Consider the following 18,401-nt stretch of genomic DNA (forward strand, 5'->3'; position numbering starts at 1 on the left):
CATCATGGCAAAGAGATTCCAGCTGGGATTAGGCCTCATTCCACTAGGGCTACTGCCACTTCAACAGCTTTTTGAGGGGTGGCAACTAAGGATATTCTGGAGGCAGCCACTTGGAGTTCAGTGCATACCTTCTCTAGGCATTACCACCTTCCACTGTACTCTAAATCCAGGGCTGGTTTTGCCACTGCTGTGTTGCAGGGCATTTTGGCAGCTCCTGCTTCATTATAGTTTAGCCATCCTCCCTTACCTCTGCTTTGGGATTCTACCCAAGTGTTAGGACTGCAGCAATGTGAGATGAAGAACATAGTACAGTTTTGTACCTACCATAAATGTAGATGTTGAAGATCCACATTGCTGCAGTCAATTTACCCTCCCTCCTTCCCCTCTGTAGTTTGAGGTGGTTGTGTGGGTTGGGTTATCCATCTGAGGTATATTGTGTATATTGTATATATTGTATATATTGTACATATTTTTGGTGTTAGGCTGGTTGGTTGTTTAGTTGTTGTCTATGGGTTTTGACCTTTCTTTTTAGGGTCTTCTGACATCTGGGGCAAGAAAAGACTGAGGATATGACGTCGGTCATGCGCATTTGTACCCTGACGTTCTGATGTCAGTCAAATGCGCCTTGACCGACGTCAGCCTTATACTCTGATATTCGGGCCGACCGAGGGACAGCGGACTACCCAAGTGTTAGGACTGCAGCAATGTGGATCTTCGAACATCTACATTTATGGTAGGTACAAAACTGTACTTTGCCTGTGTCCATTAGAGACATAGAGACAAACTTTGGTTTCTTTTTTCCTTACAGTATGGTTCCAGTATTGCGTAGGTACCAGAAACCTGCTTATATTTCTTAAAACTTTTATTTCCTTGCATTGAAATCAAAGGAAGGGAAAGTCCACCTACTTTATTTTTTATGCTTAACTTCTCATGTGCTTTGCAGAGGAGTTTGTCTCTACCTGCATGACATATCAGAGACACAGTAAAATCTATAGTTTAACCTGTCAGGTACTGCTGTCAATCTTAGATGGGCAATTATTCCTGTTAATGTCAGGAACACAGCAGCTGATATAAAAAAGATGTTATTGCAGAGTGGAGGAGAACTTATCACTCCCCTTTCATAGCAAAACAAAGCAATTAGATCAGTCAGGGATTTAAAATAGTTGCCAGCTTTTCTGACAAATTTACATAAGCAGCAACAGCATTGAAATGCTAAGATTTAAATGTTGGTTATTTATAATAGTTTATATGTTAAGATAACTTAAATGTAGTATCAAAGATTTCTGTGACATTTAGAGAAAAGTCAGAAAATATTATTTCTTGTAAAGTATACATATGTTTACCATTTTCAAGCCCCCCCACACACATAGGACAGAACTGTAGAAAGAGAGACAAGTGGCAACCCTGTCGACTAGGTACACTGATAATGTTCATAAAAGTTCTTTTATGCTTTTTTGTGACATCCTCCCAGAGGGGGTTGCATATCTGGTACACACAGATCTATGGTAAGAGATTCCCACTGACTTTAAGCCATTCCTTACATTGTTAGAGTGCATGAGCATTTCGTAGTCCACAAAGGAAGTGTGACTATTGATGGCAACTATAATATACAGCTGACTTTACTTTGACGTACATTAACTATGCACTGTTGTATTAAAAACATTAAGAAAAGGAAATCAGAAGTATTTAACTGTGTTTAAATGCACGTCTTACTGTCTGTGTGTACATGCTACATACGTTTTTGTACACTTACAGACGCATATATATATATATATATATATATATATGTATATACATATCTGTGAGTGTTTGTGTGTGTGTAGACACACATATACAGTTACACAAAATTTCTATTTTGATTTGTTTTTTCTTTAAAGAGCATGAAGTACACAGACAGACATATAATCTAGTTTTCTGTTATACACACAATGACACACACACACACACACACACACACACACACACACACACACACACACACACACACACACATAACTGTGTATATACAGTGGATATAAAACGTTTGCACACCCCTGTTAAAATGTCAGGTTTTTGTGATATAAAAAAATGAGACAACAACAAATAATTTCAAATCTTTTCCCACCTTTAATGTGATCTATAACCTGTACAATTCAAATGAAAAACAAATCTGTTAGGGGAAAAATATAAAAAATAAAAAATGTACAATAAGCTGGTTGCGTAAGTGTGCACAACCTAAAACTAATACTTTGTTAAAGCATCTTTTGATTTAATTACAGCATTCAGTCTTCTTGGGTACACTCCTGCCATCAATTAAAGAGACTCTGATTAACCCTAAATGAAGCTCAGTTGTCCTAGCAGGATTTTCCTGACATTTACTCAGTTGCCTGCTACAGCAAAAGCCATAGTTCGCAGAGAGCTTACAAAGCATTGTAGGGATCTCATTGTTGAAAGATATCAGTCAGGAGGAGGGTACAAAACATTTCCACAGAATTGGATATACCATGGAACACAGTGAAGACAGTCATCAAAAAGTGGAGAAAATATGAGCAACAGTGACGTTGCAAAGAACTGAACGTCCTTCCAAAATTGATGAAAAGACAAGACAAAAACTGGTCAGGGAGTCTGCCAAGAGACCTACAGCAACAGTGAAGGAGGTGCAGGAATTTCTGGCAAGTACTGGTTCTGTACTACATGTGACAACAATCTCCCGTATTTTCCATACGTCTGGGCTGTGGGATAGGGTTTAGAAGGAAGCCTTTTCTTACTCAGAAAAAACATCCAGGCCCAGATAAAATTTGCAAAACAATACATAGTCTCCCAAAAACATGTGGGAAAATGTGTTATGGTCTGAAGAGACCAAGCTTGAACTTTTTGGCCACAATTCCAAAAGGTATGTTTGACGCAAAAGCAACACTTCACATCACCAAAATAACAACATCTCCACGGTGAGGCATGGTGGTGGCAGTATCATGCTTTGGAGTTGCTTTTCTTCAGCTGGAACTGGGGCTTTAGTCAAGGTGGAGGGAATTATGAACAGTTCAAAATACCAGTAATTTTGGCCCAAAACCTTCAGGTGTCTGCTAGAAAGCAGAAGATGAAGAGGAATTTCTCCTTTCAACATGACAATGACCCTAAACCTACACCCAAATTAACAAAAGAATGGCTTCACCAGAAGAAAATTAAAGTTTTTAAATGGCCCAGACCTAAATCCAATAGAAAATCTTTGCGGTGACCTGAAGAGGGCTGTGCACAAGAGATGCCCTCGCAATCAAGAGCACTTTTGCAAGGAAGAGTGGGCAAATTTTGCCAAGTCAAGATGTGCCATGCTGATAGACTCCTACCCAAGAAGACTGAATGCTGTAATTAAATCAAAAGGTGCCTCAACAAAGTATTAGATAGACTCCTACCCAAGAAGACTGAATGCTGTAATTAAATCAAAAGGTGCCTCAACAAAGTATTAGTTTAAAGGTGTGCACACTTATGCAACCAGCTTTTGTAAGTTTTTTATTTTTTTATATTTTTTCCCCCAACAGATTTGTTTGTTTTTCAATTGAGTTGTACAGGTTATAGGTCACATTAAAGGTGGGAAAAGTTTTGAAATGATTTATTGTGGTCTCATTTTTTATATCACAAAAACCTGGCACTTTAACAGGGGTGTGAGAACTATACATATATATATATATATATATATATATATATATATATATATATATATATATACACACACACACACACACACACACACACATACCCATCCATCCACCTTCAACCCCTTTTCCCATTTTGCACATGGAGTCGGGTGTCACTTCAGCAGTGACAATCATCTTGAGCCAAGGTTTACACTGCAGGGTGGCTAACCCTGTGGCGGATATATATATATATATATATATATATATATATATATATATATATATATATACACACATATATACATGCATATATGTATATATACATATATGCATGCATATACGTATATCTACATATATATATATATATATATATATATATATATATATATATATATATATATATATATATGGGTCTAGGACATTTCACTGAAAGTCAAATTAGTGTGCACTTTTCACTGAAAGCTCAATTCACTGAAAACTCAATTCACTGAAACACATTTCACTGAAAGTTATATATGGCCTTTTCTCCACTGTAGTGCAACCCTGGAGTTAGTATATATAGTAAGGAGGGGGTGTAGCCCCCAACATATTTTAAATATTTTGAACTGTATACATGGATACTTGCAATTCCAATATATTACTCTTTTCCGAACATAATATATACTTAAAATATGTGGGGGCTATGCCCCCCACACCCCAATGTGGGGGTGGTGCCCCCCCTTACTGTATATGCTAACTCCAGAGTTGCACTACAGTGGGGAAAAGGCCATATATAACTTTCAGTGAAATGTGTTTCAGTGAATTGAGTTTTCAGTGAATTGCGCTTTCAGTGATTTGTTTTCAGTGAGTTTCAGTGAAATGTGCATTCAGTGAAATGTCCTAGACCCATATATATATATATATATATATATATATATATATATATATATATATATATATATATATATATATATATATACATATACATATATATAATATATATATATATATATATATATATATGGTTCCCTATCAGAAGCCTGAAACACTATAAGCCTGAAAATCAAAATCCTGAAAACTATAGACTGAAAGTTCAAAATCCTGAAAGCCCAAAATCCTGAAACTCAAAATCCTGACATGTAAATATGAAATACAAAAAACGGGGGTGAACATGACAGAAATAATTAAGGAGCCAGTAATGCACATTTTAATTCTGTATTATTCATGAGAGAGAAAAAAAATTAAAACTGAAGGCTTTGAGAAGTAACAGACAGATTTAGCTTAGGTCGTACTACTTGTCACCTGTAAATGTACAGCAAGGATCATTTACTGCAGTGAGAGTTTGCACACCTCAGAATGAGAATGTGGTGATAGGTCTGTCAGTTCTTTTAGAACTACAAAATATTCCCTTTACAAAAGCCTGCTATTTACATACTTGCCGGAAGTAGCTAACAGCTTTTTATAGAATAGAACAAGCTCTGACAGACATATGAATGAGGGGCAGTCAGGGAAACATAGAAGTAGCTCTGCTACAGAAGGTGTGTTTAGATGACATTGCTTCCCAGTCCTGTCATTTTATCTTAATGGCATGAGAAAACAACACCACTTCCTTTTGCTTAGCATGAGTAACATAAAAAATGATGTGAAATGTATTCTGAGGAAAAGGAATGAAAGCAAGAAAACAATATCATGTTACCAAGGTAAGCCCCATCATCCACCATTTTGAGGGAAGTATATTAAAGTTGTAAAATAAGCATTTGGAGTGATTTTGAGACATTAAAATAGCTCAGAAAACAAAGATACAATGGAAAAAACATATTTTTTAAGTTCTAAGGTGGAGTTTTCCTTTAAAGAAGCCATTTACCATAACCTTAGTATGTTTGTTTTTTCTGTTTTCAGCCCTTCCTCCACATTAGCTGTCCTACCAGGCTGCATAATGGTCCTCTGCTGCCCCTTCCCCACCAACAAATTAAATGAGTGGTTACACAAGTAAATGTTTTGCCAATCATAAAGATAAGATTGAAAGACTAGTTAGGTGCTAAACACAGAGTATAATTCTAAATTGGGTTTGAGCTTTTGACTGGAGATTAACAATCAAGTGAGGTAAAGGGAACTGGCAATTGTTAGCAAGTAAGTGATATGTGAAAGGAATGGGAAGGACCAGATCAATAACAAGGCTCAATACTTCTCTCTGCCTACTGGCCCTCTTGAGTGATACATGCATTCATTAGTGTACATGGTGTCCGCCGCCCTTCCGTCCTAAAACAGTTGGTCTGCCTATGACTCGTTGTACAGACTTGTGAATTTTTGGCAACAAATGAAAATATTCTCTATCAGGTCTGTAACAATCATTTTATTTTTCATATCACAGTTTTTCATATCACAATCAGTAATGTCCCTCTAAAAAAGATTCATTGAGAAAACTGTAAAGAACTCAAAAACAGAAGCAAAGAAATAAACAACAAAACTGCTTACAGCTAATCTGCTATTACAACAGCAGTTATGTTTATATTTGTAGTATTTTGCTCATTCATTCATTCATTCATTCATTTATTTGTTTATTTTGCTTTGTTGATTGCTGTGTAAGTAAGGCAGGACACTGAGGAACCCCCCCAGACTTCTTTTTGATAAGTGCTGTGGCATCTTTAACATCTGCCTGAACTACCACCAACTCAGGTAGGTGTTAACCTCATCTTAATGTCACTCCATGAACAACACTTCAAGTGGAACACGCTTTTCCTTAGTAAAACGATTGTAACATTAATCCAGAATTTCATTTTTGTGTTTTGGAAAGTCTGTTAAATAATAATAACAATAACAATTAATGCAGCTGTTTGAGCATATTTGAGCATAGTACTATACTGTTAGAAAAGTGTTACTCTAACTACAAAATCATTTAAAAAGTTATTCAAACAAAATAAACCGCTGCTAATTGTATAATGTGTTATAGTTCTGCACAATAAAACTGTAGAAAAGCAAGACTGATTATAGACTTTTTACTTAAAAGTAGTTCTGCCCATTGGAGCAATTGCAAATAGGATTGATACCTTTTCAGATGGCCAAAGTGGGATTTTTTTTGTATGGAAACATGTCAATTTGCAAGATAAACCATACCCGCAACCAGTGCAAAGGACTGCACTCCACTTTTCTTCCAAAATAGAGGCAAACTCTTGTAGAATTTAAGTTGATTCTATTGTTTCATACAATATCAATGAATTCCAGATACAAAATAATTATTTTGTACAACTATTAAGGAAACATAAAACAATAATTATTTTGTACAACTATTAAGGAAACATAAAACAATTTTGTTGCCCTAAAATATCAGAACATTTGCCATTTTGCTGTTTTTCCATAGAACGCAACTACTAAAATAGGGACTGTTCTGTGTAAAGGGGGGCAGGTAGTAACCATAAATTGCAGTAATCCAGAAATGGAATAAATTAAATTGGGATTTAATTTCTTCTGTCTTTAGCATTTTATCCAATAAGAGCAAACCTAACTAAATGAGAATAGAAACTTAAATACCCACCCCAGCTATGGATTTTTGCATAAATATCGTATATCACCTGACACAGCCACCCATTCCAACTAGTCATACTCTGTAAACTATAATCAGAGCATGTGCAGTGCCCGCACCATTCATAGTACATCACATCTTGCAATATGAGAACATGTGCAACGTCATCCGTAATGGACCCACACGCTGCAGTATGAGAACATGTGCAACACCATCCATAATGCACCACATGCTGCAGTATGAGAACATGTGCAATGTCATCCGTAATGGACCCACACACTGCAATATGAGAACATGTGCAACACCATCCATAATGCACCATATCCTGCAATATGAGAACATGTGCAACACCATTTAATGCACCACCTGCAGTATGAGAAAATGTGCACCATCTGTAATGCACCACATGCAGTATGAGAACATGTGCAACACCATCCATAATGCACTCCATACTGCAATATGCGAACACATGCAACATCGTCCATAATGCACCACATGCTGCAGTATGAGAGGATGTGTAACACCATGCATAATGCACCACATACAGCAGTATGAGAGGATTTGCAACGCCATCTGTAATGCATCACATGCTGCAGTATGAGAACATGTACAACACCATCCATAATGCACTACATCTTGCAGTATGAAAAATGTGCAACACCATCCATAATGCACCGCATACTGCAGTATGAAAGGATATGCAACACCATCTGTAATGCATCACATGCTGCAGTATGACATGTGCAGCACCATCCATAATGCATCACGTTACAGTATGAGAGCATGAGAGCATTGTAGAATCATACATAGTACACCACATCCTGCAGTATGAGAACATGTGCAATACCATCTGAAATGCAACACATGCTGCAATATGTTAGCATGTGCAACACCATCTGTAGTGCACCACATACTGCAGTATGAGAGCATGACAGCAAAGCAGTACCATCCTTAGTACACCACATGATGCAGTATGAGAACAACTATTTATTTATTCATTCTTTGTTGACCTGGTTAGTCTCTCTTGGGTTATTAGCCTGTTTTCAGGGGATACCCAAGGTGGCATTATAATACTACTACTATAGTAGTAATATGTGCAGCACAATCTGTAATGCACCATGTGCAGCAGTATGAGAGCACAAGACATTGTACAATTTATACTCCACCTCATGCTGCAGTATGACAGCATGTGTAGTACCATCCACAGTACACCATGCAGTGCAGTATGAGGGCTTGAGGACATTGCAGTACTATCTGTAGTATACCGCATGCTACAGTGTGAGAGTATGTGCAACACCATCCATAATGCACCATATGCTGCAGTATGATAGCATGTGCAGTATCGTCCACAGTACACCACACAATGCAGTATGAGAGCATTGCAGTATCATCTATAGTGTACCACATGCCACAGTGTGAGAGCATGTGCAGTACCATCTATTAGTATACCACATGCTGCATTCATAAATATTCCTTCATTATATTCTAATTTTTTTTTCTTTAGTTGAACACCATTATGGCAAGGCTGTTTGGTCTACTTGACTGTAGTGGTGCAAGATTGCACTAGAGTGGGGATTGAGTTGTGCTTTTTCTCTACTGTTGTGTGATCTCTGAGTTTATATACATAAGTAGAAGGGAGTGAAGAGGGCATAAGGGGATTGCTTTCCCTGCATAAAATACTGTTTTTACTCTCTTTTGCAATATGAGAGCATGTACAACACCATCTGTAGTGCACTATGTGCTGCAATATGAGAGCATTTGTAGTGCCATCTGCATTACACTACATACTGCAGCATGAGAGCATGTGCAGTACAATTGCAGTACATCACATCATGCAGTATGGGACCATGTGCAGTACCATCTGTAGAACACCACATATTTCACTACGAGAGCATGTGCAGTACCATCTACAGAGCACTGCATGCTACAGTATGAGAACATGTACAGTACCATCTACAGTACACCACATACGGCACTATGAGAGTATGTGCAGTACTATCTGCAGTACATCACATCGTGCAGTATGGAACCATGTGCAGTACCATCTGTAGAACACCACATATTGCACTATGAGAGCATGTGCAGTACCATTTACAAAACACTGTATGCCACAGTATGTGAGCATGTGCAGTACCATCCATAATACACTGCAAATTGTACTGTGAGAGCATGTGCAGCACCATCTATCATATACAGTGATAAATATTCCTTCACTATATTCTATTTTTGTGTGGGGGGGTGTTTGGTTGCCAGTTATGGTGACTCCATAAATATTTGCTTTTATTTGCTGTGACCTTCATATCATACATATATTTCCATTCTGAATTCTAATGACATTTTATCTTATTACTATGATACAGTAGATCCCCCTTCCTGTTTTTAATTTTTTATTTAGAACAGATTTCAACAATATGCTGATTTTTATTAAATATGCAAAGATTCTTTCTATCAAAAATAATCCAGATATAAGCATTTAACATACTTGAATTCTAATCTGTTCTGTATATAGTTTTTTCTTAGAACACAATTATTGATCATTGAGTTTTTGGATATAAAAATCACAAAGACTATGGATGGTTCATTAGAGACTTTTGTATAGAAAACCATTTTGTAAGAATTCATTACTGTCCTGAAATAGTAGTCATCCTAACTACCCTATGTACCAATTAACAAGTATAAAATTAATTAGTACTGAGGATGAATATGCACATACCTTGATGGTTTTATTCATAGATTTATATATAAGGTGGTTGACAACAAACAGAAGATGCTATGCTATGGCTAGAAAAAAAAATTATAATATAAACATCGACATGACCAAATACCTTGTAGAAAAGTTTACCACTTACGTTCATTGTTGTTTTTACATCAGAAGAATAATAGCCAAACGTTGGCTGATCCTTTATCTTCTGAATGAAGATTTAGGTGTAAAAAGGGGAAGTGTTTATCATAGTATCTAAATAAGCGCAAATTACTGTGCTGCCTTTTACCAGATGTCTATATATATTGAAGGATTTTAAGGTTTGCAGACGTTATGTGCAATGTAGACATATATTGACTTGTGTGTACAATGTAGACATATATTGACTTGTGCACACTTTTGAATGTTTAATACTGCTATGGGTTTTGATATTTATCATTTGATTTTCTACACTCTCATATACCCCATAGCTCTTTATCACCCCACACTGCCTTGATCCAAAATGCAGTCATTCATATGATGCTGAATAAATACTTTTTACACCATAAATGTATAAAGAGATTCCTTTCTGTGGAATGTTGTAGACTGTGATCATTCTTCAGAGATACAAAAATTGACTTTATCTGGACAATGGTCACACCTTATATTCTGAGTACTATTGGACTGGCCCACCCCTCTTCCTCCCTTATTTCCTGGGGGTGACATTCGAGCATTGTGAACACTGTGTAAAAGTCACTTCATACCACTGCTTTATTCTTTCAGAATCTGGCCCATGGTAGCAAAAGCATAGAGGAGAATCCATGAATTAATCTACTATACTGCCATTATTTTTAATGAGCTGGTACTGTTTAACCAGAATTACATGCAGCATAAATGCCTGCACATTTTGGAAATGGAATCCCAGCTAAAGAATGAGAATTTTAATAGTTGGTTCACAGGGAACTCTGAAATAAACATGGAAGCAATAGCTTTATAGTAATATAGCAAAAGGCAGCCTATATTACAGCAAAGTGTTGTTGCATAATTTTAAAGTTTCAAGTGATATATTATTGGTGGTTTGAAACAAATATATTGATATCTTATATTAAGTCCATTGTATTAACTCTATTAACTCCCAATTCTGTGGCACACAGGAATAAACCTCACAACTATGACCTAGATGACCTGAGTTTATTTAGTGGCTCAGGTAACAGAAGAGCCAGGGCAGTAAAATGAGTGGCTTTGACTTGTCCATCCTGGGTAGAGGGTGTTGTGGTTCCTGGCTAGCTCAGCTGCTTCTTCACTGATAGGGCAGAGGCCCAGAGCATGGACAGCAGGTAAGCAGGTTCCAGTAACAGGAAGGGCATGTGCTGTGGCTACTCAGGTCATTCATGGTAGCTGTTGTCCTTACATTCAAAAGAGCACGCATGCCTAGGATGTAAAACCACTGTCAGTCTATAGTGATGCAGGTGCACATGTCACCACAAGGGAGGAACCAACACTAACAACAGGAAAGCCTCCATAGCTTGCATCCTAGATGGTGTAAAGCTGCTGAGAACCATATATGATATAGCTCCCTGTCCAGGGACAGGAAAGATAGGACAACATAAAGCCCAAGGGGCTACGCCAGACTTATATGGAAAAGGAATGAAGGTGCACGCTCACAGCTGTCAGAGGGTAAAGACCACATGCAAGCAGGGTCAAATCTCTCGTAGCTACCCATGTGATGGCCTCCTCAGGTTGGCTTGACTCCCCATATTGTAGTGGATACATCCCTGGTATTGAAGATGACGGGGATGAGTCTCATGATGTTTGTCAAGGCAGAGGGGCAAAAAGTCAATTGCATTAACTGAACTTATTGTGGATTAGTTGTGACATGCTACTGCATTTATGTAGTTTGAGTTAATCTGGACACTGCTTTATAAATCTGGAGAAAAGTCAAGTTAATTAAGACCAAGTCATTAGAAATACTGTTTTTCTTTGCAGATAACTGCCTACAACAGACGTACCTTTGAGACAGCAAGACATAATCTCATTATTAATATTATTCCAGCTGATGGTAAGTAAGGAGCAAAATATTTAATTCAACTCATTTAAATGGTTTGTAGGAGATGTTTTTAACTTCTAATACTTTTTATCATGCAATGTAAGTGTCTAATCATTCTACAGTATAAGCAAATATTCTGTTTCATAAAATGAAATGAATTTTTCATGAGCTTAATCACACTGTTTATGGACATCAGGCTTGATTTTAAGCTCAATTTTTCTAAAGTATAGTAACGCATCCACATATGTTGTGCTGACAAGATCAAGAAAAGGCTGAAACATGCATGTCTGCAGCTAATGGGGTTTGGCTTTATTGGCCTGATTATACCCATAAAGACTTAAAAGTAAAAAAATTTACGGGCATTCATAAGCTATGTATCTGAAACACAGGTATGTTCTTAAGGGGTAATTTGCACATATCCCATTGGCCCCCACTACAGGAGGTATAAGGTATTACACAGAGAGGACTATGGCTTGGCCTAATCTTTATTGCCATTTTTATCTCTAGGATCAGGGACAGAAACAGAAAATGGGCAAAGGTTCCAAATGAGTGGCAGTTTTTGCCTCCTTCTTCTGGTGCAGTGGTAGCATTGTCACCTTACAGCAAGAGGTTCTCCGGTTCGATTCTGGGCTGGGGTGCCTTCTGTGTAGAGTCTGCATGTCCTCCCTGCATTCATGTGGGTTTCCTATGTGTGCTCTGGTTTCCTCCCATGTTACAAAGACATGCATCTGGAGCATTTCTCCCTGGGCCTCTGCTGAAAATTGGCTTTGTTCCAAGTTGGACTTTCTCGGTTAACAAATGATAAATAAATAAATAAATATATGTACATTGCTTTCATCAGTTGCTCTATCTCCTCTCCTCACCTTTTTCTTAACTCCAAAGCCCCATTTTAAATACTTATCTTGTTGTGATTAATTATTGATGCTTCTTACTAGTGCCTTCAAGTACTTCCAAATCTCCTAACCAAGAAATTCTCCGGTTCGATTTTTGGCTGGAGTGCCTCCTGTGTGGAGTTTGCATTCCTCCCTGCATTTGTGTGGGTTTCCTCCGGGTGCTCCGGTTTCCTCCCATGTTACAAAGACATACGTCTGGAGCATTTCTCCCAGGGCCTCCGCTGAAAATTGGCTTTGTTCTAAGTTGGACTTTCCCGGTTAGCAAATGATAAATAAATAAATAATAAATAAACAAACAAACATATGTACATTGCTTTCATCAGTTACTCTATCTCCCCTCCTCACCTTTTTCTTAACTCCAAAGCCCCATTTTAAATACTTATCTTGTTGTGATTAGTTATTGATGCTTCTTACTAGTACCTTCAAGTACTCTTCCAAATCTCTTAACCTGCCTACGTTCCCATATTATCTGCATTAACTATACCTTTTCTTCTTTCCCGCCAGGGCTGGTGTTAGCATTTTGGGGGACCCCAGTAAATGTTAAATTGAGAGCCCCCTGGGCACATCACCCTGTCACTGCCACCCCTCCCAAGCAACCTTTAAGTTCATGTCGCAGAGTTTTTAGGAGTCGTACACCCAGACTGAACTGTAGCTACAATGCTTTAAGATTACAACAGGCCTGTGTGTCACACTGTGTTGGCCCATTTCACAGAGGGAGATTCACAGTTCCAGACATTTAGTTGCAATGATGGTATATTGCAACAACTCTATGTACAGAGCTTGACCTGGGTGAAATGGCGCCATAGGCATTGCCTACAGTTTCACCCCCCCAACACACACACACACACACACACACACACACACACACACACACACTCCAACCCTCCAGTGTACATTGCTTGTTTTCTTCCTTGTCTCATATTTGCCTTACTCTTTAGCATTTTCAAGAAAACAAGACTTTCTTTATGCTTGGATGTCATTTTTTCTTTTTTTCTTTTACACATTTTCATCCAGTGATCGCTTGTACAGAATTTAGGATTAAGGAAATGAATTTAGTGTTGCTCAGCTTTAGTTTTACTTGCATCCTTTCAATATATCCTACTTGGCCAAGATGGCATAGTAATAACCATTTAGAAAATAATTTGATTAAGTCAGGGCCCCAGAAGCCATAGGGTTATAGCTGCTCTGAAGTGCATTTTAGAGCATTTTACCACTGGTGGCCTGAGAAAAACACATCAGTTAGAAAAGAACGACTTTCAGTCTTTTTTTTTCTTTCAGGAAAGACTTATGTTTTGCCTAGGCTTAATCTTCAAAAGTGACAAAATAGTAGCTCACAATAAACTAACAAGACAGTTGTTTTCGAGAATGCGTACGTCTTATCTGGGAATGCTGCCTATGTCCCTGTCTTCCAAAAAAGGACAGTTGCTGCCCGTGCAGAGGTTTATATAGCCGCAGTCATGTATTTCATCTGACTGCTGTCGTGCACAGCATGCCTCCTGCCTCTTCACCCATGGTACTAAAGCAGCCACCTTTATACTTGAATGATGTGTGATTGTGAGGAAATTGAAAACAGTAATTACAGTAATGTATTCCACTTTGTTGCTGCTTGACAGTACACTGCCTTTAGACAAGCTAGAAAAACCTTCTTTGCACATCTATAAATTACCACACTGTCCTCAGCCCCAAACAAGCTATAATGACCTCCAGTGAACACCTCTATGGTTTGATTATAATGAAAATTAAATAAGTAATAACTACATCATCCCCAACCCACCATATAACCTACAACAACCTTTTGTACAAACCTCTGAGTTGGGCTGGTTTTGTAATAGGTAGAGTTGAGGGCATACGCCACCATAAAGTCCATGTCAGAATCCATTCATACAGTCTGGGGTGTGGGGCCACCATACTCACATGGAAGCTGTAAGTTTCTGAATGTTCTATAATGTGTTTTGCCTTACTTTTGACATATAATTACGTGTTAACTACATCTTTTACTGCTACCCATGAGACCTATGTATGTGCCCTGCACTGTTTTGTGTGGGCAGAGATAAAAATCAGTCATATGTTTTTAAACACACACACACACACACACACACACACACACACACACACACACTGCACGTTCACCTTCAGTGAAACTGGAGGAATTCTATTTCATCTGCTGCATGTTTTCGAGGTACTGGGGTTAACCAGAGCTCATGGAATGATGTGTGCACAGATGGGGGAGCATGCAGACTCCTCACAGAAAAAAAAATTAGCCAAGAGCTCAATCAGAACAAAGCACTGTGAAATGGCAATAATACTCACTGCACCACAGTGGTGATGAACAGTTGCTTTCACTCATCCTTTTCCTGACACTAATGACATGTAAGGTGTGTGTAAGTGTGGTTGTAAGTGAAAGAAATAAAGAAATTATGGCCAGGTTGTTACTATTACATTGCAGCACACACATAATCATAAGCCAAAGCAATACTACTTTTACACCAATTTCAGCAAATAGCAATACACTGTGCAACACTAGTACCGCCACACCAGATCAGTGACTGTTGTTTAAAAGTCATCAAACAACAGCAGAGTTAAGTCACTTTCATTTTGAGGAGTAATGCATACATGCCGTTGTCCCTGATTTCATAGAATGTCCCTATTGTTGCCTCATAATTTTGCTGTGTTCCTGGTAAATCTTTTAGGATTACATACTTTCCTTAAAAACAGACAGTTTCATACTTCTTATTGTCCAAAACATGCATGTTGATGCAACATGTGTGATGCTATTAACTTTTTAATTAATTAGAGTAATGTTTAAAACGTGTTCCTAATTTGAGCCTTTATTCTGCTAATATTTTTGGCTTTGCCAAGAATTCGTGAACAAAGAAGTTGAACGTGATAGTACTTGTTATTCTGCCAGCATTTATAAAACTCCCTGAAAGAGAAAATCATCTCTGAAGATCTGGAGCATCAGCTTTATTTCTTAAAATCCAAGGAAAGAACTGAGATCGGTCATTCTGGGATGCTGATCTCTAACACTTTCCTCTCTAATGTTCATTCTCTGATTATCATCTTTGTCCTAACAGGGCCATATTAGAACCCTGCTTCTTCAGATAAAGCATGTAATCGGAAAATGATTAATATTTTTTTCCTTATTTTTTCCAAACATGTGGCAGCTTTTGCAGGGCCCTCAGATACAGGCAAGGATGATTAGGAGGCCTCCTACAGCCATGGGTACTGCAAGTGCCTAAAGCTGGCTATGATTTTAGTTTTAGTGGAGAAAATGCCCGCGAGCAGGATTTAGCTAAGTTAGGGCACTATGTCAGTAGAAAAAGAGTTAATGAAATTGTGAAGCCTCTTACTCGATAAAACACCGTTATTATAAATACCTGGTTTATTAGGTGCACAAAATTCCTTTACAAGCTTTTGTTGGTTTTGCAAACATGTAAAAAAATATCAAAATAGGATAACTTGCTGTGGATGGGGGCCCCCAGACACCGTAGGGTTTGGTGGTGCCTAAAGCTGTCTGGGTTTCTCCACAGTTCCAAAAGTGACCATCTCATTCTTTTTCCTCAGCCTGTCATTGTATAGGTATCACTATACAGTAAACACGTCTGTCTGTTGAGCACCTTGTCCATATACTCAAAGCTGTTACTTTGTGACATGCATCTTTCTGACTTTCAACCCCTAATTCTCTCTCCCATGCTTCCTGGGCTTTCCCTGTCACCTTTCATTCCTTTCTTCTTTCCTCTTCATCGTTTCCTTACTTAATACCGCGTCTTACCTTCCTGTGTTCTAATCACTCCTGATGCCCTAGCTGAAATCGTTCCCTATTGTTTTTAAAAGTTCCTAACCTTCCCCGTAGTCATTCAGCAGCCGACATCAGTATATTATCCCTTGTTCTCATAACTCTTATTACTCATGTTCTTCCTTTCTACCTTGAACAGTCCATTCCTGCAGAACCTGACTTATTTTCTTCTTGCGTTGTACTTCTCTCCATGCCTCACAGCTCCTCATCCGGTTCTGTTGGACATCTCTTCTTGTACTGTCTCTCTGTCTTAGTGTATTCTGTAGTGTTACTTCATTGCCTGTCTAATATTGTGATTGTCACATGTTCTTACAAGACTCCTACCCACCAACCTCTTCCCTCATAAATGTATTATCCATACTTATCATTAACCTCATCCCGTTTTACTGTTATGCCTGAAGTAGTTTTTGTAGTTTTTCAATTGCCCCATTTCTTCTTCCTGTTGGGATGTTGCTACAATACGTATATATGTTGAACACCACATTACATACTCCATTCTGGGCAATATATTGAGTTATTCTAGCTAGACATATCAATATTTTCTGTCTACTGAGAAGGATCACCAATTCTTGCATCATCCCCTCATAGTAATTTACCTTTGCAGTTTTCTTCACAATTGCTTCACCTTTAGCCCCAAGTATTTTGGGTCTCTTACTGTCTAAGGCAGACCTGCCTCCTCTTCCTTCTTCTTTCTGCCACTCCAAAAGTATCGTCTTTTACTAACAATTCTGACATCTCCTGAAACTCTTGAAAGATAACTGCCCTTCCCTGTTGTAAGTGTATGGTCGTCTGTGGACAGACTGAAGCTTGATTTTTCCACACTCCTTCCTTTGTACATATCATAGCTTGATCTTAGAAAAAGATTTTTTTGTGGTGCTGTACTTACAAGTGGCATATAGGATAATCAGAGGTTAGTCATTGACAATTCAGTGGAATTTCAATAGCTGATTGGGCTTGTCAGGATCCCATTTTATTGGAAGCAGCATTCTCCATGGTTTTGTTTTGTTATTGGAAGTATTACAACTTTAGTGTCAGCATTTTTCTCATTCGTTTTTTTAATTTGTTTAAAATTGTCAACTTTTATTACATATTGTATATATTTTTTCTCTGCTTGTTTTGAATAACACATTTTATTGCAATGCTGCAATGTGGAATTGTGCTTTTCTGTACATATATACCGTTTAGATTTTAGTTGCTCTCCCCACTGTAATAAAACCATGGTTTTAGTATGTATGTATGAGTGAGGGGGTGTATGGGGAATCTCATCCACAACATGGAGGGTACAGGAGGGCTTGCTCCCCTTGCAAAAATAGCTTTTTACCTGTGTTCGAATGTTTGTATATTTATGCATTTAGGTTTTGATTACAGTGGATTCTTTTTTTGATGTGCATCTTAGTGATGTGAATCCATAACTAACCTCTCACTGCACTCTTTGTTCAGAATCTTCCTTTACAGACCACCTACTATAATCTATTTGTAATTAGTGGTATTCTTACATAATTCCAATTGCTAGCATGCCATGCTTTTTTCCAGTTTTCTTAGTCTTCTCTTCCTTCTTATAGGTTCATAGGTTCATAGGTTGGTACTAGGCCATCAGCCCTAGGGCCTATACAAGCCTAGCCATAACAATTCCCTGGCTATTTCTTCCCACAGTATTTACTTCCCTGGACCCCTGTCTAGCAGGGTGACTGACATAATCCCTGGGGTGAATTTCCTATCTCCCATCCAATCATCAAGATTCCTTTTGAAGAGGGCCAAAGAGGTGCTCTGCTTGACATGTATGGGCAGTCTATTCCAGAGTCTGAGAGTTTCTGGGTCAGGAACTTATCCTTCCATCATGTTTTGTTCATTGTGATGACAGGGTTTAGATCCCTG

At 38.1% G+C, this 18,401-nt stretch overlaps 1 protein-coding gene across 6 annotated transcripts in view; it reads left to right on the forward strand.

Moving 5' to 3' along the window:
- SGCE (sarcoglycan epsilon) overlaps positions 1 to 18,401 on the forward strand; it is a 555,267-nt gene that overhangs the window by 222,839 nt on the left and 314,027 nt on the right. For all 6 annotated transcript variants that reach the window (XM_044065943.1, XM_044065944.1, XM_044065947.1 and 3 more), the window contains one exon: positions 11,777 to 11,849. In XM_044065943.1, the coding sequence (XP_043921878.1) occupies positions 11,777 to 11,849 (73 nt within the window). The remainder of the gene's footprint in view (positions 1 to 11,776; positions 11,850 to 18,401) is intronic.

The sequence above is a fragment of the Protopterus annectens genome, chromosome 3.part0 (assembly GCF_019279795.1).
Source record: "Protopterus annectens isolate FY-2018-M chromosome 3.part0, PAN1.0, whole genome shotgun sequence".
NCBI lineage: Eukaryota > Metazoa > Chordata > Ceratodontiformes > Protopteridae > Protopterus > Protopterus annectens.